At 44.2% G+C, this 22394-nt stretch overlaps 3 protein-coding genes across 8 annotated transcripts in view; all 3 read right to left on the reverse strand.

The window, feature by feature from the left end:
* Positions 1–623: 623 nt before the first annotated feature.
* Positions 624–7853, reverse strand: LOC104698607 (gastrin releasing peptide). The gene is made up of 3 exons (XM_010414002.4): positions 4829–7853; positions 4151–4401; positions 624–1027 (listed from the first exon to the last, which is right to left on the reverse strand). The coding sequence occupies exons 1-3, from the start codon at positions 4965–4967 to the stop codon at positions 974–976; spliced, it is 444 nt and encodes a 147-aa protein (XP_010412304.3). The 5' UTR covers positions 4968–7853; the 3' UTR covers positions 624–973.
* Positions 7854–9057: 1204 nt separating this feature from the next.
* SEC11C (SEC11 homolog C, signal peptidase complex subunit) lies at positions 9058–13293 on the reverse strand. Of its 2 annotated transcripts, none has more exons than XM_039567143.1 (6): positions 12900–13293; positions 12094–12203; positions 11501–11650; positions 10232–10372; positions 9644–9701; positions 9058–9240 (listed from the first exon to the last, which is right to left on the reverse strand). In XM_039567143.1, exons 1-6 carry the CDS (start codon positions 12939–12941, stop codon positions 9187–9189), a joined length of 555 nt encoding a protein of 184 aa, XP_039423077.1. In that variant the 5' UTR covers positions 12942–13293; the 3' UTR covers positions 9058–9186. The 2 variants fall into 2 exon arrangements, with proteins under 2 accessions (XP_039423077.1, XP_010412306.1); XM_010414004.3 differs by having other exon boundaries at positions 10232–10351; positions 12900–13001.
* Positions 13294–19568: 6275 nt separating this feature from the next.
* The window catches only part of ZNF532 (zinc finger protein 532), a 34255-nt gene continuing 31429 nt past the window's right edge, over positions 19569–22394 (reverse strand). For all 5 annotated transcript variants that reach the window (XM_039567791.1, XM_039567793.1, XM_039567792.1 and 2 more), the window contains 2 exons: positions 22096–22243; positions 19569–21835 (listed from right to left, as the gene is read on the reverse strand). In XM_039567791.1, coding sequence (XP_039423725.1) covers positions 21341–21835; positions 22096–22243 — 643 coding nt within the window. In that variant the 3' untranslated portion in view covers positions 19569–21340. The remainder of the gene's footprint in view (positions 21836–22095; positions 22244–22394) is intronic.

The raw sequence follows: 22394 nt of genomic DNA on the forward strand, positions 1-22394 counted from the left end.
GGCAGTCATCCGTGTGTCATATGACACTTCTGCCCCACTAAGATTGGAATTGCAGAGCCGGGCAGAGTGGTGCGACTAAGATACGGCAAACAGCCGCGGTCCCGGGGCTCACGCGGCGCCGGAGCGCACCGGGGCTCCCTGCACGGCCGGGGTCAGACGGTCCCGGGGCTCACCCGGCACCGGAGCGCACCGGCCTCCCTGCACGGCCGGGGCTCAGACGGTCCCGGAGCTCACCCGGCACCGGAGCGCACCGGGGTTCCCTGCACGGCCGGGGCTCAGACGGTCCGAGCTCAAGGGAGCGCAGCGGGGCTGCGACAGTCCGCGCTCCCCGGAGCGCTCCCCTCACGGCCTGGCCGAGGGCGCCGCCTGCTGGAGGCGGCGGGAGTGGGCGGTCGGGGCTCGTCCCGGGCCGAGTTCCGCCCCCGGGCACAGCGGAGCTGCCGCCAGCGGGCCGGGGCTGCGAGGACAGCGTCATCTCCCGGGCACACACGGAGCACTGAGGCTCCCAACAGAGCGGCTGGAAGCGCAACACACGCCCGTTCCTGGGGAAGGCAGTGGCCCTTGCTACTGGCTTTGACACAGCCAATTTCATTGCTTATCTCAAATAAAAGCATAAACTCCACCTTTTTCTTGGTACTATTTATTGCGAATGTTGCAATGTCATGTAATTTCCAACTAAGAGATGAACTGATTCAATAGGTAAGTCATATAATTAATTGGAAGACCCTTCCGTGACAATTATATATATATGTATACCAAAGCCACTCGAATGAGAAAATGCAACCTTGAAAATGAAGTAGAGGATTTAGTCCTTGCTGAACCATACAAGAATATGTGTATTTAAGTATTTTACACAAAGGAATTCTTGTGTACAGAAAAGAGACCTTGTTGATTATCTGATACAATCAAGTGTTTGTGAAATATAGTCTCTTACAGAAAGCATTCAATTTCTTCATGATTTAGAGACCTTCTTTCAGCTTGGAGTGCTCTCTTTCATATTCACAACTTGAAGCAGATAGTCCATCATCTAATAAAAAGAGAAACTCATTATTTACAGACCCATCCTGAAAAAAGTAATTCACTAAGTTAATAAACCTACTTTAAGTTAATAAGCCTAATAGATAACTGCTCTGTGCATTCACATAACAAATATATTCCTAATAACCCTTCCAAAACAGGCCCCATTTGTCTTGGTTAGTGTAATAACCAACTGCCAAAGTAGGAGGAAAGTCATTCTCCCAAATAATTCTGTTTGCCATCTCATTTATATCCTGTCTCATTAGTGTTAAAAAGCCAAGTCATAGAAATAAAGTAAAGTTTATTTTCCAACTTGCTTTTGCACTTAGTCCAACTTGCAGGAGAGATTTCCGTTCCCTTTTACTACATAAACTGTAATTTATTCATATATGAATAAAGAGCAGGCAAGGTATTAACCGAAAACAAAATAACACAGGTGCACCATCTTAAGCTAGACTCTGAAAAGTACTGTGGTCACCTCTTCCATTTTTTGACTGTGTGTTACAGCCATTTCCCCACTCTGGGTGAGTCCTTTAGAAAGAATTCTTTTCTTCTTAAGAAATGCACAGTCCAGTGTGAGCATTAGTGGTGATGCACTGGATGATTTGTGCTAATAAGGAAGACCCTAAGGTACTTACCTGTATTTACTTCTAGCTTTGGGCCTTCCTGATCTTGAATTTAAAATTCAAGCTTTAAATAAAATCAGCTAAATTTGAAAGCATCCATGAAACAAAGTTCTTGGAGTCTGTTTGTTCCCAACCCAGCCAGTGTTTGCTGTGTGCAGCAGGTGGGACACAGGGCTGCAGACACAGACTCCTCGTGTTTGGCATCTCTGTGAGTGCATGGGAATTGCAGGCCTCAGAGGGCATGTGCTCCTGGGACAGCCACTGCAGCAGCTGTCAGCAGGGTTCGTTATTTACCTTCTTTTGGTCACATTTAGTACCTCAGTCCAACAGGCCACTGCATAGGGAACAGTAACTCGCTGCAAATCTGGTGTCTGGTTTCTCCTAGAACAAGTTTCTGTTCCAAACTCACATGAAATGTGCCTGGAAAAGTATTTCATGCCAAGGACAAATTTTTTGGATGTGCTGTGCCATCATCCTTAGCTTCCTGTACCTAGTAATCCTCTCCTCTGCATGGACACCTTCCACAGCTGTGGTACAGCTGCACCTTACCCCGAGGGGTTGTCTAACCAAAATCTGTGCACCTGAAACCCCTCACATCCTGACAAATCTAGACAATCAACCCCCAAAGGCCAGTTATGCTCTTGTGTCACTGTGTTCATAAATGTCACAATCAGTATATCAGAGTTCTGCCTTTATAAATAAGACCTCTTTTATTCAAAATAACTTTTAAATGAAAAATAATTCTCATTATTTAAATGTTTAGGAAACTATCACAGCTCTCAAAAGAGTAAAGCACATTCCTTTTGATCTTCATGTTTTCTTCATCTTAAAGGAAGATCTCAGAAATACCTTAACTTTCAGGTGCTTTTTTGAAGCCAAGGGGAAAACAGGGCATCATATCTTATCTAGGCTGCGTAATATCAGGTATTTGTGTCCAACAGCAGGAAAGTACAGCTACAGCTACTTTCATTAGATTTTACTTCAGGGTGGAGACAAAGATGCTGTTGAATGATGGAAATCAAAGGTTCTATGGCCAAATGAGGCTCTGCAAGTAGTCCTCTATCTTAGTCACAGGAAAAACATGAGGTTTTTACTAATCCTTGCAGAAATCTGGATGCTTAAGCCAATAACCTTATTATTCCATAAGGATGTTCGATGTCTGACCACAAAAATGTGGACGTTAATTTATAGTGAAAGTACACACATATGGATATGATTCAACTTACCGGAGGCAACTTGCAGCCTTCCTAAGTAGGATTTATTGACAGATACTTTTTGGAAGTCAGAACATTTCCCTCTTTACATTAAATAATGGAATTTGTTCATTTAATTTGATTACAAAGCTGCACACTGCAGAGCTGAAGATGGAATAAATAGTTTTAGATGGTACTAATAGTTACTATGATGAGTCACTATCATAACACCACAGCCAAAAAGAAATGTATAGGCAGCATTCATATCACTGGCGTGAGAGACTTAAATCACAGCTTAATTTAAAGAGTGAACTTTTATCCACATTCAAATAAAAGCTTAAGTATTCACTGATTTGACTGCACCAGGATTTCAGGAAGGAAACTGGGCTTAAGTTAGCCCAGGAGTATTAATGACATCATATTGCAGTAGAATATGGGACAGGAAAAAAATCTTCCCATTGATGTCTTTAAGGGGGCGTACTAATCTTTTTACTCTATTTCATTGTCACCCAAAAGAATTCTGCAGCTTTATCACCATGACTGTGCCTGAGGCATTATAAGGAAAGGAGTTTTCTTGTGGATTCCGTGATTTACATTAGACTCCAATTACTTTCTGTTAAACCTGTTATCCTTCCCAGTGTGTTTTATAGGATTTCCTAAAAGAACAGGGATTAATCTGTTCCAAAGCCTTGTTGTCTTGTGAAGCAGCACTAGGAAGGATGGGATGTTGAGGGATGAGGGGGGGCAGCTTATCAGTAGCCCCAGACTCATTTAGCAAACCCAGGAATGATCACAGCAGTAGCCAGCACCATGGGCTGGTGAAAAGGCAAAGGAGACAGGGACAAAGCTGGGACCAGAGAAAATTCTGCAGCGCTGTGGCTTTACCCAGCCCAAGGTGAAACATCCTGAACAGTGGTGGAGGGGGACAGTCGGTGTGATATGGTTCCTCCCGCCCTCACAGCTGTTTTTCACACTAGCTTGGCTTTGCTGGGCAATATGTGCTGCTGATGTGATCACCTAAGCATGAAGAAAAGAAAAGAATGGCCCAACCAAGCAGCTTGAAGGGAACCCAGACTCTAAAATCTGCTGAATGCATGCTGTGTTCATGCCCAGTAGCAAATGAAGTCATCAAAAATACAAATGGTGAGTGACAATCTGTAATCAAGAGCAGAGTCTTACTGTACTGAATGCCTAACACGTAAGGTGCATTTCTGCTGCTTTTCTGGACAATCCACAAGTTAGAGGAAGCTGATATGTTACTGTAAACCAAAAATTGAACACATGGAGTATCTTTACATGTTTTATCTTACTTACATGTTTCCAACTGCTATTGTCATCTGTCTCCCAGGTGCTCCTGGTATACCAGGGAAGCCCTCCTTTTAAAAAGTGAGCACTTTTATTTTCATTCCTTTCCAGCAGCCATAGCAAATATTTTGAGATTTCTTCCCACTGCAGATACTCTTCCAGCTGCTTGATATTGTCAGGTAATGCTGAAAACGGTGTCTTGTTTTCTTCTTCAAAACCATAAGGATAATCTCCAGTGCTCTTTTTCCCCATTAAATGTCCTGTAAGAACAATTGAAGTAGCACAAAATTAACCGAAACGGGTAAAGATTGGATTATTCAAACATCGGCTGGACTTTGCTACTGACGAAGGTGCGGGAAGGTGCAGGAAGGTGCGGGAAGGTGCGGGAAGGTGCGGGAAGGGAAGGGGGTAGATAATGTCAAACTGAAGCACTACTGGGACTGATGATTTTGTCAGTGTCACACTCAATTAATTTATTCTGTCTCTTGTGTTACATTGTCAGAGAAAACGTGGCTGAGAAGGGTCAGCGATAACCAAGCACTTTGCCTGGAGATAGAGAGGCGCTTGGTAAGATTTGCTGGAATAAAAGCGGACGGAGAAGCTGGAGGTTTTAGACTTACCCTGCTTCGACACGCGACGCAGGAACCGAGCGTTCCAGTGCCTTTGTAGGAGTTAAACCGCACTTACCCACAGCCCAGTGGCTGCCGCGGGGGTAGATCTTGGTGAGTGCGGGGGTCCCGCCGGGCTGCAGGGGCGCCGCTCCGCCCTGCGCCGTCAGCAGCGCCAGCGCCAGCAGCGGCAGCGCCGCGGGCCGCCCGCCCCCCATCCTGCCCTGCTGCCGGTGCTGCCCCGAGCCGCGCTCCGCTCGGCTTCGGCTCCGGCTCCGAAGCGCTGCCGCCGCCGCCGCCGCCCCCCATTTATCCGGAGCCGGGCCCGGCGCGAGCGGAGCCCCCGCGCCTGACGCCTCCTCACAGGCCCGCTCTCCGCCCCCCCGGGCGCCCGCGGGGGGAGCTGAGGCGGTGCCGGCCCCGGGCGCTGCCCTGGGCGGGGGGAGCGTTCTCTCTCTCGGTTACCTCCGAAACACGGCCGCGTCCCACAAGTTCTTGTTCCCCCGGTCCGTTCGCCGGGGGTCGGGGCTGAGGGCGGCCCGGGACACCTCGGAACAGTGGTGCCGGCAGCGCCCGGGGCACCGAGAGCTCCTCAGAGGGCGGCAACAGCAGCGGCGGGGCCGCTGAGGGGACCCGAGAGCTGCAGGGTCGAGGTCACCCCCGCCCTGCGGGACCGCACCGTGCTGCCTTCGTTCGGCTGCACTTGGGGCAAAGGGTCTTGTTGTCCCTCACTGGAACAGAAAATCTTGTGCAAAGAGCTTATTTTAATTTCAAGTATCACCTACATTTCCTGTCACAAGCGACAGTAAAGTGGACGCGCATTTACAGGACTTTCTGCTTTCCTTGCACAGGGACCCTGTAAACTTTTCAACACCCCGAGGCACCTGGAACTGGCCAACTTTGTAGTAAATGGATGAAAAGAATTCCAGCCTGAAGAGGCAGTGCAGGGAAAATATGCAGACAGCATAATATCCCTGGAAAGGCCGTGAAGTGGAACACTTAGTGGTTTCACTGGAGTGAAGGTGGGTGAGCAGCGATGGGATATGAGGTCCTGATGCGCCCTTTGTCACCCAGGAGAACAACAGGGGCAGGATGAGGCCACGTGTAATGAGTGCAGTTTATATGATGATTTTGCTGTCTAGAGAACTATGGCAGGAGGTGGGATACACAGCGAACAGAGCTGACTGTAAGGAACCTGCCAGCTCCTCCAGCTAGCCCCACATGACTGGAACTGAACTATCCCTACTGGAAGCTCCCACGGATGTGAATTAACATAATTTCCGGGCAAATGCTTGTACAATCCCTTTTGAAGTCAATTGTGTATCCTCCTGTACTGAGCTAAATTGTTCCCTTGTTTAGTCACAGTTTATTTCATCTTCTTTTACTGATTAATGTGAGTCATTCTTTTCTTTTGGTTATTAATTATGCATTCCTGCTTAATTCACAATAGTATTCTCACGCCTCAAGTTTCACTGTGCAGCCTGCAGTACAGCTACAGACACGTGCTCTGTGCTGAGTGACAGCTGATCAAATAAAATATTGCCATCCAGCAAAACTTCGAACTGTTTGGAGCAATCAAGGCAGGAAATTGAAAAATTCAGGAAACTGTCAATTTTCAGAAAACAAAACCAAAACCAACCAAACATGAATTCTTACTCAGTTCCTTGTTGCCCAGGAGTCCCAAATCTCTTTTACTGAAAACACCATGCAAACAAATAAACCTTTCTCATCTGTTGTATATGTACTCGGTCTTTATTATTTATTTACTTGTTCATAAGGATTTATTCTAATTCTTATTTTTATTACCCTTTTAAGAAAAAGAATAACTTGACAACATAGAGAAATATTATTCTGGACCCCCCCATAACAGAAGAGGATCCAGATACAACCAAAGGATGTTACAAACTGTGAGTGACTCAACTCACTCAAGACAATCTTTCTCTTAAAGAAGAAACCTGCTAACATCAATTTGTGTTTGAACACAAAAAAACAGCTCTCTGTGTTTTAAAATACCTTTCCCCTGGTACATACATCCCATGGCAAAGCAAAATGTTGCAGTGCTCCATGGCAGGAAAACATTCACAGTTTTTAAATGCTGTTACTATGATAACACTCTTTAATCTGCTTCCTTTACATTTTAGACAAGCATCATTGTTCTATCAGCAATGCAGATCTGATGGCTATAAAAAGGGATAATATAAGAATGGTGTGCCTTTCATCATTTTCTCTGTACGGATCCTGGTGCTAGACACAGCCAAGATGTATGTACAGAACAAACACTGGTGGAAGACTATCTCCAATGTAATAACAGGCACAATCACTGAGGAATACTCTGTAAATGTTGAAGATGCTGAATAGACTAATCTCCAGAATTTCCAACCTGCACTCAGGGCAGGTGTTCTGCAAATAACCTGAACACTGACTCAGTGCAGCAACAGTTCCCTGAAGAACTGAAGACATTTCACAGAAAAGAGCTCCACAACTTTACAGAGGCTGAATAATATGAAATAATAACATTTATTTAATAAGTCCCAGTGTAAGATAGTTGATACTGTTTGTGCTGCATTTTGGGAAGCCCTGGATAGTTGAAGCTTAACCACAGTGATTGATTGCTCACTGCACATTTAATGTGTGCCAGGCTGCTGCGGCAGCCATCACAAGTTAGAGTTTATGATTTTTGTGGTGGAGGGGTTGAATAATTGGAGAATTCAAATGGGAAGCATTTATGGACATGCCTGTGGACCAGAAGAGCCTACAGAGACCATCCAGCCCAACAGCCTGAGCCCTTCCAGGCTGCCTAGAAAGCTCAAGGGCATTGTCCAAGTGCTGCTGGAATGCTGAGCCTGGGGCATCCACCTTCTCCCCAGGGAGGCTGTTCCAGGTCTGAGCACCCTCTCAGTATGGAAATGCTTCCTAACATCCACTCTGATCCCCCCCTGGCACAGCTCTGAGCCACTCCTGTGACTGGATCCCAGTGTCACATCTGCCAGCTGCAAAATGTCCAACTGCACTCTCCAAGTCAGAGCTGACTGTGCTCGCATTGGGGTAGGTGGACAGCATAAATCTGGATTTCAGCAATACCAAGAGAAGGAAAAAAATCTTACTGCACATACACTGTCTCCAAACAAGACATTATTTTTTCTTAACTGGGATGATACACGTCCAGGAAGACTGCATTAAGGATCCCAGCATTATTCTGCCATGCCATTTATTATACTCAGTTTTATTTCTACACAATTTGACACAAAATAAGTAATTTTCATAATACAGTTGGACATGAAAACTGCTTAGTAGGACACAAAAGAAGTAATATTACTTGAAGAAATTCAGCAGTTGTCTGCTGAGCATGAGCTGTTACAACAGAAAAGGTGTCATTATTGTATAATAAGAGTATTTTTGCAGAGGTAAGGGATTACAGAAGAAACAGAACTCCAGAGGAAAAAAGCATCATGCTGTTCCTTATCAAAGCTACAAAAACAAAGCCAGCAAGGAAAACAAGTTCTGCTTTGTTGAAGGTACAACACTGACATTTGAAGAGAAGAGAAAAAAATACCAAAATTCATAAAACACAGTTATCAGGTAAGTTTTTAAATGAAAAAATCAATTTTATGTTTAACACTACTCAGGTGTTATATGATAGGAGAGAATAATACATTCTCCAAACTGGCATAAGAGTTCTGGTTTCCCCTTCTTGGCAATATCCCTGAAGTGTACTACTGTGCTATTCATTCAGTAACTTACAAGTGTTATTAAAGCCCCAGAAAACCTTTTTGATAGGTTTGTTTAAGAGCTAGAACACAAAAGGCAGAATTGTCAACAGCCTGAATACCAGCAACACACACAGTCCCTAAAAATCAGGCCCCTAAAAATCAGGCCGTCTGGGCTTTTTTCCCTACCCCATGAAGGAGCAAGTTTCAAATTCAGGGAAAAAGCTCTGTGTCCCCACTGCTCAGCACCAAGGCAGAGTGAACCACAACCAGCCAACCTCCCTCAGGCGTAACTCTGACTAAACTCCTACAACTCACTACCTGTTCAGAGATTCTGCGTCCTTACAAGCACTCATCAAAACAGTTTGTATGGTGGAGATAAGAGGGCACTGACAGATTAAAAATAACCCTCAAAACAAACAGGAGGGCGAAAGTGGGTTCAGATGCAGCAGCACTCAAGAAAAACCACCGTGGCATGGCAGGAGAGCCCTTGGCTGCTCCAGCATATGACAGTGTCCTCCAAACCAGTGCCAGGCTAGCTGAGAGCAGTCGGTAGAAGGTGGTAAATATGTAATTTTGTAATTAGCCAGCAGCCAACAGCTTCACTCATTAGGTGTAGTTTATTTAGACAAGACAAAAGCTTGCACAATTTTGTAACCGTATACAGAAATGAAACCATCTGAAATATATTAGTTTTTTCTCCCCTGTATATTTCCCTTTGTTCTTGTGTTTAGGATTCCCGTTTGAGCAGTACATATGCTCCCATCACTGCCAGGAGAGCATACTGCAAAGAAACACAGAACACAGACTCATTACAATTCCTCTCCACAGAGCTCTGAAAGCACAAACTCTTTAAAGGGTGCCCTCTCAAACATCACACCCTCCACAATTACAGAGCTCTGGTCCTACAGAATTGCAGGAAGATTTTAATGTGATCAAATCAATCATAACCAGGCATCACAACTGGATACACTTAACTCACAAAATTCTAATAAATGACATGTTTTCAACTCATTACAAACAACAAATTCTACTGCCCAACAGTAAGTAAGGAAACCCAGCTCATTCTACATTAGGTACCAAACCACAGACACAAATTTATTAACATCTATACTTAGAAGCAAGGTTCTTACTGTCTGTCCTTGTTATTCTAGCAATTCAAGTATTCAAAATGTCGGTATACATACCTTAAATTTTGGGTAGTCATTCATTATTATAGTTACCATTCCTACATAGGGCAAAAACCTGTAATTGATAAAAGAGGTGAATGTAAAAATTAACCCTCAAATATTACACGGAAGTATTTTAATGTTGCTCAGTCTGGAATATTTCAGTGCAATCCCATCATTTACACCTGGGACTAATGCAGATCTGAATAGAAAGTAAAATTAATTAGTTTTCCTTAATCAAAGTTATCTGAGAAAATCTGAAGAGATTTCAGCTCAGCTGGAGAAGGGGACAAAGTCAAAAGCTCAAACCGTGCATAAAATTCCTGTGGAATACCAAAACAATTTCCTAGGAATTTCCAGCAATTACAAGGATAAGCTGGTTAATTTTGCATTTTCAGGTGAACTATTTCTTAAATGTCCTTTTTTTTCCCCACACTCCACATCAGTGGGAGGACTATAAGAAGCAACTTTTCCAGGTTTTCTTTTTAATAACAATTCTATTTAAGAAATTTTAAAAATACATCAGATCTAGTTTGTATCAACAGCAGAACTGATTTAAGAGCTAATTTTTCTATCTAATTACAAAGTACATTTTGCTTTACTTACCCTCTTGCTCTTCCAACAACATCTTTCTTCTCTAACCAATTCTGACCTTCTTTGTACAAGCCTCTATCATCAACTTCATTATTATCCCCTTTAGTCAGAAATTTGATGTTCCCATTTCCTCTAGAAGGCAGAGGTGATAAACTAAATAGCACATAATTTAAAAATCTCAATTAACATCTACAAAGCAAATGAGGATGAAAAGTGCTACAAGATTAGATAACAATGTTTGCTTTCAGCCCTGCTTATTGAACAAGCACCATTAAATCATTAACATTACAGACATTACTGACTATCTATCAACAGATATTAACAAGAAACATTTTTTACAGCACTCCTAGGTTGTTGTTTGATGTAAGCAATTACGCAAGGGACATGAAAGGGACATTGTCCATCCAGGCACTAAGCTTCCTCAACAAAAGCCCCGTGTGTTTATCTGTATCTTCAACAGAACACAAATTCAAATAAAGTTCTTAAGTTTACAGTCTTCAAATGAAATTTGCTCAAGTACTGATAACAAGAAATGAGGAGTTCTCATAAAGACAAATTAGATAATAAAAAGAAATAAAATAGATGATTCTTGGAAATTTTTAAAAAGCACGGAAGAACAGATATTACTCAAGAAATAAACACCTTCAGTTCATGGAGCAAATATGTCAATGCTTGCCACCTCCAGCATAGCTTTTCACTGTGCAGAACTGGGAGCAGAACTGTGGTTTGGAAGCAACTGTTTAGCAGAGTAGGCATCTGCAATCAAGGCCAAACCAAGCCCTCTCCCGGGTGCTTTTCAGCAAGAATTGTTGTGGGCAGTGTGGCCAAGAGACACAATAATAAGAAGAATCTCTTCTTTTATCCTGAGTCAAATTTGGAAAACTTCAGTTAGCAAAGCTCACACACCCGTCAGGCTGCACCCTGATTCTGAATCTCCACCTTCCATCAAAAATTTGCTCTTAAAATCAAAATCCTAACTGTACAACCATCAGCACAGAAGTGGACTCTGCTCCCATGCACATTCCTGCTGCCAGGATCCCTCCTGGGCACAGCTTTACCTGCTCCAACCCTGAGCAGTTTGGCTGAGGGAAAGGTCTCAGACCCTTGAGAAGTGTGGCACAGAACTGGGGACAGAAGTGGATCACATGCTACAACTGAGCTTTCTCTCACTGCTTATCCTCACTTGCCCGTCCCACACAGTAAACCACAATTAAACTGTCACTGAAAGCCATGGGGAAGGAAAGGAGCTTTACAAACAAGGAAAATGCCAAGTTGCATTACTTTTCATGTACTTTGATAACTCTGTGAACTATTGGAATGTCTCTGCCTTCAACTTTAAAAACAACTATTTCACCAGCTCGGATTGGGTCATCATGGAAATTTGTTAGGAACAGCAGGTCTCCCCTGTGAAAAGCTGGTTCCATGCTGCCACTACAAACAACAAGAAAGAGAGAGTTTGTTGGCATAAATGAAAGAAGCACCATGAAATCAAAGAACATTTAATTCTTACAGATAAACCCACAACTTTAACTGAGATCTGTAGCTTAACCCCTTCAGTAACATTGTTCAGACCTTTAACACAACCCAAATCCCAGAAAGCAATCTGCAGGAGTTCACCCATTAAGTGAAGGAACTTGGATTTTAAAAGGTCTCACACATTTACTGCTCCTATAAACCTCAGTGGAAACTGGGCCATGGCTACTGACAGTGTGGCCTTTGCCAGAGCCCAAAAACAGCTAGAACAAAATAAGTGTTTGAGTCCTTCTTTAAATAAGTGAGATTTCAAATTCCAAATGTGTCCAAGGGGAAGGGGGAGGAGACAAAAGGCAAAACAGTACCTGGACTCGAAGCAGACAGCCTTTCCATCGACTCACCTGAGTACCACGACAATGGGGCTCTCACTGCCAGTGACCACGATCAGCCCTTTCCAGATCATTAGGGCAGAAGACACAATCATAGCAAAATTTAAGACTTGGTAATACAGCTGTGTGAAACAAGAAATTTGTTTTTTAGAGGTACAGTATTGTATTTAGAAGCACAACATAGACCTTCAACCCAAGTGCACCACAAATTCTAGGCTTTTATGCTAAAATCGTATTTCAACACAAGTTTGGTGGCATAGATTGCCATGCCATAATCCACCAAACTGCAGCATAAACCTGGGATCCTCTGTGTGCCTTAGTCTTGGGTTAATCCACTCCTGTGTGTCAGTGACAGAGGCAAATACTCTGATAAAGGCCTGTAAAGCTGGGGAAGCGACCTGGCAAACGATCAAACCTGACTCGGCCACACGGCCCTGACTCCCACCCGAGCTCAGAAATATCCTAGAGGGACATGTGGAACACCGGACTATCAGCAAAGGCTGACTTTTTGAGAGTGACTTTTGTTTAAAAAGAGGGGCTGTAGGAGACAAGAGGCGACAAAGGATCATTTCCTGCTGCAGTCATACTGGAATTTCTTATCTAGAAAATCACTGATTTGACTTTCTGCCCCCAAATTCTCCTGCTCCGCCAGCCCTTCCAGCAGCGGATGCGCCTTAGCCACACTCCTTCATTTTTTGTTCCTTTTCCCGGCAGCACACAGGTACAGTGGTGGGAAGAACCCTGCACGCTGGCGTTTGAAAACCCCGCTCCCCGGTGAGGGGTGAGAGCCGCGGGGGCTCCGGGCGCAGCCCCGGTACCTGCCGCTTGTTCATGCGCCGCAGGTCCCCGAACAGATCCATCGCGGCCCCACCGCGGATCCCGCCGCTCCTGGGCCAGCCAGAGCCGCGCCCCCAGCGCAGCACCCGGGACGACAGCGGGGCCCACTGGGATCTGGGATCTGTAGTCTCCTTCCTCTCCCGTCCTGCTGACGCACAGAGGGCTTCCGCGGCCAGGTGAACTACAACTCCCAGATGTACCTTAGCGAAAGGTCCTGATGACGAGGCCCCTTGCTTCTTGGCTCTGGAGGTGCCTGAGCAGCTGGCTGTACGAAGGAACCGTCGGTGGGCGCTCAGACGCCCCGACTCGGCGGGAAGACCCGCGCCCGCCCGAGAAGCATCGGGACGGCTGCACCGGTCTCCCGGATGGCGTGTTTTGGATCAGGCGATTGCCGCGGGCATCCCGGGGCCGCCGCTGCGTGTGCGCAGCTCATTGGCGGGACGGGGAGGGCGGGGCGGGGGCGCGCGGGAGGCGCGCGCGGTGAGGGGCGGACGGGGGTGGCCGGCAGTGGCCGGCAGGGGGCGTTGTGCTGAGCGCGGGAACGGCGTGAGGGGCCGTGTACGCGGAGGGGTGTGAGGGCATCAAAGGGGGCACCGCAGTCTCCTCCTCAGCCGCTGTGAGCGGAATCATCTCATGGCAGCAGCTAGCGGTGACCTCAGTGTTTGCTCAGGGACCGCGACACGGCCTCGATCAGAGAAGAGCGCAGAGACCCAGAAAAGCCGCAGGCGTGTGTGGCACCCCCTCGGTGCCCTCTGCAGGCATGGCGGCCGGCAGGGATGGGCCGGGGCTGCTCAGAGCGTGCCTGGCAGTGTGTCAGACCCCCAGCAGCACAGGGAGACTTCACACACATTTCCAGTTCGTCACTGAATGGTTGCATGAGCCTGAAGCAGCAAGCAGCCGCACAGATACAGGTGACAGCCCAGAGCCTGATTTCCTGGGAATTAAATGGACCAAACCAAGTCAGGCATTCACCAAGTTTAGAATTAGCCCCTGAAGACTGAGAATGAGAGAACAGAGGACACATGGAAATGCTACTAAGATAAATGGAAACAAACAGTTTGTCTGACCGGAGCGGTGTTTTTGTAATTTGCCAGAAATTCATCAAGACTTTTCTGTTGGTGAACAGTTGGACTGACTAAGAGAGGCAGAACTGGCATTAGATCACATGGGAAGCTGTAATGCTCTCAGGAATGAACAGAAATGGCAAATTGGGAAGAAAGCTCCAAGGACACGAGCTAGGCATGATCTAGATAAGATCCATCACCTTCTCACCTGATTATTCTTCCAGTGACACCAGTATTCTTTTACTTACTGCACAGGAGTTCCTCTAAGTTTACGTGATTTCAGGTTAGTTCTCTGCTATCCTTTAAATACTCAGAGAAAAGCATTTGTTACTCTCCCCCTTCAGCAGATCCAGTATTCAGAAGTAATTACTTAGAGAGAAGGAAAATATACAAGACAAAACTCAAAGGGGGTGAAAAGATTCTGAAATTTTCTTTGTGCAATTAAGAGTTTAATTATAAAGGTGTGTAACAAAGTTACGTGTTCTATACGAGTGGGATCTGCCCACTGAAATGTTGGATTGACTCTCGCCCAGCAAAAGGTTTTCTGCAATTCCTCTGAGTAGGTTTTTCATACCATAGTACTTAGACAGATTTTTTTTTCAATAGAGGTTTTTGCCTTTGTGTACAAATCTGCTTGCCTTTATTTTTATAAAAAAACCCTGAGAAAACAGAGATTGAAAATGGTGGTTGGGACAAAATTATCAGGCTGTACAATCAACATAAGGGAGACTAACAAATCTCAGTCTCTAAAAACCTCATTGAGCATACCAGTAATTTACACTAGGGTTCAGACCACTAACTCAGAGGCAATTAGAACCAATCTGAGAAAAACATCTTTGTTAAATTTGCTTTGCTATTGGAAGGAAATCTATGTTATTTCTGGTGGTTATAGCTGTACATTCCACTTTAGCTGTTAATTCCTTATATTAATGCAGGGTATCATATCTGCATCAATATGCAAAAAACCACGAGAAACCAGCTTTTGTTCCAGAACAGTGTGTATCACACCCAAATTTCTACTAAAGTAGAATAGACTTAATCCTTACCTTGTGTTTAATTATATATTTGCATTTAACAGTAAATATTTGACACTTTTCTATTACCTGGTCACACAAGGAATGGCTGAACATAAATGATGAATTTTCATCCTAGACTAGAGTTGCACTGCTGCAACACACAGAACAAAGGCAAATGGCTGTGATAGAAGAATGATCTCTGAGTGTTCTTTTTGGGTAGTGCTTTAATTCACCAAACAGGCAGAAAATTATTCTTGCCTATTGTGAAGCAGGAATATCAATTTTGGAGCCAAAAGATAAGCCACTCAGCAGAGAGATGGCAGCAGCTGAGAGAACATAAGTGACCAAGCCTGGTCAGTGTTAGAACAATTCCTTGCAGTCATGCCTGATGGAAAGACTTAAAAGTGGAAGTCCAGGTGATAAAATCTAATCCTGTAACAAGCGGAGGGAAGAAGCAGAGTTAGTGTATGGAGAATTTAGAAAAGCAAGAAGGCAGCTTTGTGTTGAGATCTGGGAGGATCAAAGCTGCTTATTTTTTTGTTCACATAGATGGGACTTTCTTTTGTCCAAGGCATGAACTCACAATTAATTCTGTGATTACGGTTTCTTCGCCTGTTGGTTTGACTGTGCTTGGTGTTTGATAGCTCAGAACACACTTGGACTCCCCCACTGTTTGTGGTGAAGCAAGAGAAACATATTAGGAAGCTGCCTTTTCCAGAGATGCTGGGAATCACCCGCACCTCTGTTGGTGGCTTTGTTATTTTACCATCTGCATTATTTCAATTATTAAAGGTTACATGTATTTTGAAATCTTCCCCTATGCTGGATGTTTGACTTCAATATTTGTGCAGTAGATCTTCTGGAACTCTGCAGCTAGAAAATTATGCTAGCTTTTTAGTACACAGAAATTGTAGTTCTTGACATTCTGGCAGATTTGCCAGACCTTTGCAAACAGCCAGGCATTAGTGCTACCTGTATGTATAATATTGAATGGCAGCTCTTCGTTTTCCAGAGGATTGGTCATGGGCACAGAACTCACCCCTTTTCTGGATACTTTTAATACTTGTATTTCATTGCCGTTTTGTAACAGTAGAAAGACTATTTGCTTCCTGCATGCCCATGGATGCACACCCCCACTTTGGAGGCCATTGCTTGGGAGCATGTGTGGCTTTTGTCTTGTGTCACTCCACTCCTGAGTCTTGTCATGTGCCTTGGGAGCTGGCAAGGACCTGTTCACAGGCACAGTTTGCAACCCCAGCGTCACTTTCTAAGTGTATGAGTCAATATTTTGAGTCTGCTTTGCGACCCAGTGTCTGCAGAGCTAATTGGATTTCAGCTGAGTGGATTTGTTTCAGAGAATAGTTTATTTGTGAAAATAATTTCTTTTTCTCGGGAAAAAGGGTAAGGGGAGGGAGGGATCCACTATCTGAACATTCAATTGAATTTAGCAAATAGTGTTCTCTTTTCTTTCCCCTTCTCCCATGGAACAGGGAAAAAAAATCAGAAACAATCACTAAATCAGGAAATATTGTTGTGCTTGACCTGCAATATTGGTCTGGCCCGCAGAGCTATGGCACTTTTAGCCAAATGCTGGACTGACCCGGGGAGAGCAATGCTGATAATGCACTGCATCCATATCCCCACCATCACATTAGAGCCATTGAATACAAAATAGCACAATTTGAGAACAGAAAATAAATGAACTGCATAAAGTCTTTTGCCAAATCATATAAGGGGACATATCTGAGAAGGGTACCATGCTCAGCTTATTTGGCTAATTGTCACATTACTGTTTCAAATACATTTCTTCCTTCAAAATAGAATCCTGGGGCTCAGAGAAGAGAGCTGTAGTGCCTCCAGTTCATTTTCCAGGTGAATCTGGGTCATTCCCAATGCAGTGCCTCACTGCGATGCCCTCAAATGGGCCATTTGGTCCCCAGTGAGGAAAGCTGTCTTTTTTCCCAGCTATGAAAGAAATAACATAAAAACCAGGTTTTGTACAGTCACTGTTGAGGAGGAAATCCAGGGGTTTTTTTCAAAGGGAAGAAGTGCCCAGGGATGAGATGAGAAGTGTCTCCTCCTTTCGTGCTCCTGCATCCGCATGCACTTCTGGCTGCAGAATCTACTTTGTACACAAAGCTCGGGGATGTAGGTCGGGAATGCTTGTGCCTTCTATGGTTGACAAGTTCTGTACTTAATTTCTCTTGTCAATCCATTCCCCACTGTTCCTAGTCGCCCGTCAGGGAGGCTGCGCAGATAACCTTTGAGTAATAATCTGAAATTCAAATACAAAGAATTGACTACTGAACTGCCCTAATATTTGAGAAAGGTTTTAAACTAAAATAGGTTTTTCTGTGTGCTGTTATTGGCCTGGCAGCTGTGTGTGTACGCTAAGTGTACTGAGAAAGGTAATATTAACAGAATGAAAAGGTCAGAGTTATATAAAAATCCTTTAAAAAGTAAATAGGCTTGCCAAACTTAATTCCCCACTGGTAGACTGAGGTTAAGAACTGAGAATGTTTGGGCCTTTGGCAGGTCAAATTGTACATCTGTAAATTCCCTCCTGAAATACAAACACCAGACAAGTGTAGAGAAGTACAGTGATCGTGGCCAGCCAGATTTAGCTCCGGCTGTACCTACAGGCAAGCAGGCCAAGGCTCAACAGCTCCCAAGGGAGGTATCTGGGGGCACCATGCGGGGTGGGCACAGCACACCTGCGCCATGCCCAGGCACCCCAGGAACAAGGGAGGCAGATGCATATGGGAGTCATTAAAGGTGTCATGCACTGGACAACACAAATGCATTGATTTAATTAGACTTACTTCTGGCTGAGCTTAGAGGTACAGCATAGCCCCAATGCGCATGGCAGGACATGAAGGATTGAGGCATGCTAGAGTGAGGCAGTGGGTGGCAGGCTGAGAATGCACCCTGCATGGGGGAGCACACATCACAGAATCACAGAATCTGCCGAGTTGGAAGGGGCTCACAAGGACCATCAAGTCCAACTCCTGGCTCTGTGCAGCACCATCCCCAAGAATCACACCCCAGAGTATACCAACATTTTGTGCACACTGTCAGGCTTGGGGCTGTGATCACTTCTCAAGGGAGCCTGTTCCAGTGCCCAGCCACCTTCTGGGTCAAGAACCTTTCTCCAGCATCCAACCTAAACCTCCCCTGGGACAACTTCAGGCCGTTGCCTCGGGTCTTGTCCTGGAAAGGGTCTGGAATTGCGCTTGCCTCTCCTCTGAGCCCACTGCTCATGTGGCAAGGCATTTTGCTTCCTGTGAGGTTGATTGCACAGAGTGCAGTGGGTCTGGCTGACACCGACGTGTCCTACTTCCCCCCATTGTTCCTTCTGTCCAGTCTCACAGCCTTTCTCAAGGGCATCTTTATTGTGGCAAATTGCACAGTTTGGAAGGTGTTTTGGTAAGGCCCTGCGCACATCGAGGAGGGCCAGCTCCATGCTGCCTCGCTGGGCTATTGTGAACTTCCATGCTATTTTTTTCTGTTATTTCCCCACTGGTAAGTGAGTGCATGTCCCCATGGTTTGTGGGGTTTCCCCCCCACACCACTTACTACAGCCTCACTGACTTATTTTGGTGCTATTTCTCAAAGACCCACATCCACACAGCCCAAGCCAGGTGACTGGCAGCCAGGCACTGCCCATATGCCCTGAGGTGAGGTGTTAACTTAGCAGGTGAAAAAACAGTTTTATTGAGGCTGTGTTGGCAGGTGGACTTGAGCCTAGGTGCTGTTATTGGTTGGGCAGTGTGTGTGCAGCTGGATATTTGGGCAGAGGCCTCAGTGTGCTCCCTGCCTCCCTGAAGAGCAGAAGGGATGGAACCAGAAGGCACACAACAGGAGGAGATACATAGCCTTAGTTTCTGTTGCAATTTGAGGTTGCACTGTTAAGCACCTTTGTTACCAACCATAAGAGTGGCTGCAAAATGGTGGAGTCTACATGATCCCTTTCCTAACTCACAGAGAGGTCTTATGAGGTTTAATCCATTACTGTTTAATCTTCAGAGGAAAGGGGGAAAAAAGAGTATTTCTGTAATCACTGACAGTTAGTGTCACAATGTTGATTAAAAGCAAACAACTCAAATGTCAGATCTTAGACAAAACTAAGTTTAAACATTTTTTCTATAGTTTACAAGAGGAAATAATTCCTTTAGGCATGCCTACTGAGATGTGTGCTTTTTTACCCTATCTCACGTTGCTTTAAAACCTTCTGTTCACATCCTGCTTTTCAGGACATCGTCCTCCTGTTAAGGAGGTATATCAGCTCTGACACAGAAATGTGTCTGGAGCTTATGGGGCAATTCAAGACCCTGTATCCCTTAAACCTTTCAAGAGATTACTGGCTGGACAGTTAAATTGATCTGCCAGTTAGACCTGAAGAGAGCTCACTGCCAAGCAGCTGGGCTGCACTCCCTGGATGTGCAAGAGCTCCTCTGGGGACATGAGTGGCAGCGTGACGTCCTGGCACCACGATGCCATTTGCATTGTCAGGTTACTTCCAGGTGTAAGACAGTGAAAAGGGAAAATAAAGAAAAGTATTAGTAATGGCTGTGAAAACTGAACTTTTATTATCTGTTCACTGTATACAAAACACCATTCTGCATAGTGATAACTCATTTGTTGTACAGTTGACAGTGCACATCAACAAACAAGTATTCAGAGGTATCCACTAAATGGGAAGGGCAGTGGTAGCAGTGGCCAGCACACGCTGAGGTGCTGTGCCTGCTGCGTGCTGTAGGATGAAGTACCTCACAAGCACTCGATATGCCAGTAATATAAATGGGCTAACAAGCATCTATCCAGGAGCCAAATTAGGAATGAAGATGGAGAGAGCAGAACTAATGTATCTGATACACAATTGGCAGAACGATTAAGTTTTACAGAGGTGGCTGAGAGGATCCATGTCTTTTTAAACACTTTAAATTTTAAAACTATTAAAATTTAATGATAAATAACAGAATCTCACAAAACTTTTGGGGCAAAATGCTCCACATTTATTTACATATGAAATGTGTTTAATACAGTCGTAATGGACATAGTGTATAGTAACATCTGACAGCAGCAAGACTTTTAAGGAACCCAACAATTACTACTGTTTATCATGCAGCTATCTATATACACACAATTTGTTTTAAAAAAAAGTACAAAAAATTTTTTTGTAGGGTTACATACAAGGTATAAAATGCAAAAACAAACTAGAAATATACTCTCACAGAGAACTCTATCTGAAAGGGACAGTATGGTACCTTTTTGTACTTGTGCAAGCAAAACTAGTGGTGCTGGACAGGAGTTTGCAATGTCTGGCCGAGCTCTGCAGGGCCTGTGCTAAAGCTGCAAGCCCCAGTCCCACTGCTGGCTGGGGCTGGCTCCTTCCCAGTTGTGGCTGCGTGTGACACAGAGCACCAGAACGTTTGGCATGATCATGTGGAGCTGGCAAATCTCAACCCCGGTAGCAAGGGTTAACTATTTCTTTTCAATAACCAGCAAGGAAAATACATAATGCTGTGTACTCACTTCTATATGTTTAATAAATTACATGACAAAAAACATCATCATTATAAACCTATTCCTCTAATTACATCTTATTTCTTAAATCCAGAGCAGCCCAGCCCTTTTGTAACAATTTGAGCTTTGATCACAAGCACCTGATGACCTAAAAAAATCATTTCATGATACACAGAGTTGGGCATTTATACTCTTCAAAAGTACTTGACCACTCCAGGGGGTGTACACCTGTTCTGGTGTTGCCACCTAAAAACCAGCACTTCATTTTACACATGTAATGCTACTTTTTTTTTTTTTTTAAATATATTTTGTAAGAAAAAGTTTAAAAGCTTCCTTAAGACATTTGGAAGCCCAAGTTCTTCAGAATTTAAAATCTCCCCTTAGCTTGCTTCCTCTCTCCTCTCCGCTCCAAGCACCTCCTTCTGATGCATTAGCTAAACTTTCTTTCAAAAACCAAACAGTTTGAGAACCTAAGGAACTGCCCCAGCATTCAGAACTCTGTTTTAAAGAAACTTACTACAAAAGAACAGAAACAAAACAGAAAAAAACCAATTTTTCCACTAGATACTTATACAAACACATAACAAAAGAGTATAAAAATTATTAGTTTAAATATATACAAACTCTTTTCAACTCAAATACTGCTTCAAAGGTTCTGAGGGTATAGACAATGAGGTGAAGGGGACACTTTTATGCAGAATATATTGCAACAGCCTGAACAGTACTGTTAACACTATTATACCTTGAACTTTCTGTAGCAAAAATGTCATTAGTATTCCAATGTGGAGCGAGATTTCTGCATCCCAAACAATCTGATCACTTTTCAGCTGAACTCATTCTTTTGGACTTGATGAAGGCCATGCCATGTGTTCTCATGTGAGTGTTTAAGGCCGCTTCAGTTTCAAAAGTCTTTGCGCACACTTTGCATCTTCTGTCTGATGCCGCGCTGTCGGACGAGTCATCCTCATGATTGGGTTTGTTTTCTTGCTGATTATCCTCCCCAGACCCATTCTGTTTTGATACTGGCTGAGGCTCCTTCAGCTTATGTACAATGAAGAGATGTCTGGAAAGGGACACATGAGATGTGTAGCAGAGTCCACATTCCCTGCATTGGTATGAAGAGCCATCAGATTTATGCTGAGGAATATGTTCATGAAACTGGAGAAGATTTTCTGTTGTAAAGCCACAAACTGCACACTTGTGAACTTTAAAAACATTTATCTTCAGCTTCTTTAATGGCTGAGTGATTGCACCTCGTGGAGGTCTGAACTCCATTACAGGTTCTTCCAATTTACGCTTTGGACTAGGAACCTAACAAAAAGACAGAAATGGTGTATCATGTAAACATAAATATGCAATTATTTTCATAACTATTTGTGACTTGCAAATGTCAGAACCTTTTCCTTGGCAGATTCTACAACAACTCTGATAAACAATCCTTTTGAGGCTCTACTTCACAGAAGATGAGACAGTTATGGCATCAGAGTACCTGTATTTATTTAAAGATGCTGAATATATACCCACAAAAAAACCCCATTCTCAGTGATTGAATGAGTCTTCTAAGTGATTACCTTTGTGTCTTCTTTTACTTCTGTTTCTTCCATATTGGTAGATTCAGTCATTTCTTTCACATCAGGGTCTTTAATGCCATGCATCAACTGAATATGTTTTTCCAACATCAACCTCTTGGTAAAAGTACGTCTTGAATCTGGGCAGTGCCTGCAGACACACACACACACACAAACATTCAAGTGTCATGCTTAACAAGTGCCTTTTGTAGAAGAGTGGTTGTGTATTTGAGAGACTCCTGAAAACCAGGTTCCCCAAGGTGGAACTGCAAACGCTCAGCTCAGCCAAGTTTCCGATTGTA

The sequence above is a fragment of the Corvus cornix genome, chromosome Z (genome assembly GCF_000738735.6).
Source record: "Corvus cornix cornix isolate S_Up_H32 chromosome Z, ASM73873v5, whole genome shotgun sequence".
Taxonomy (NCBI): domain Eukaryota; kingdom Metazoa; phylum Chordata; class Aves; order Passeriformes; family Corvidae; genus Corvus; species Corvus cornix.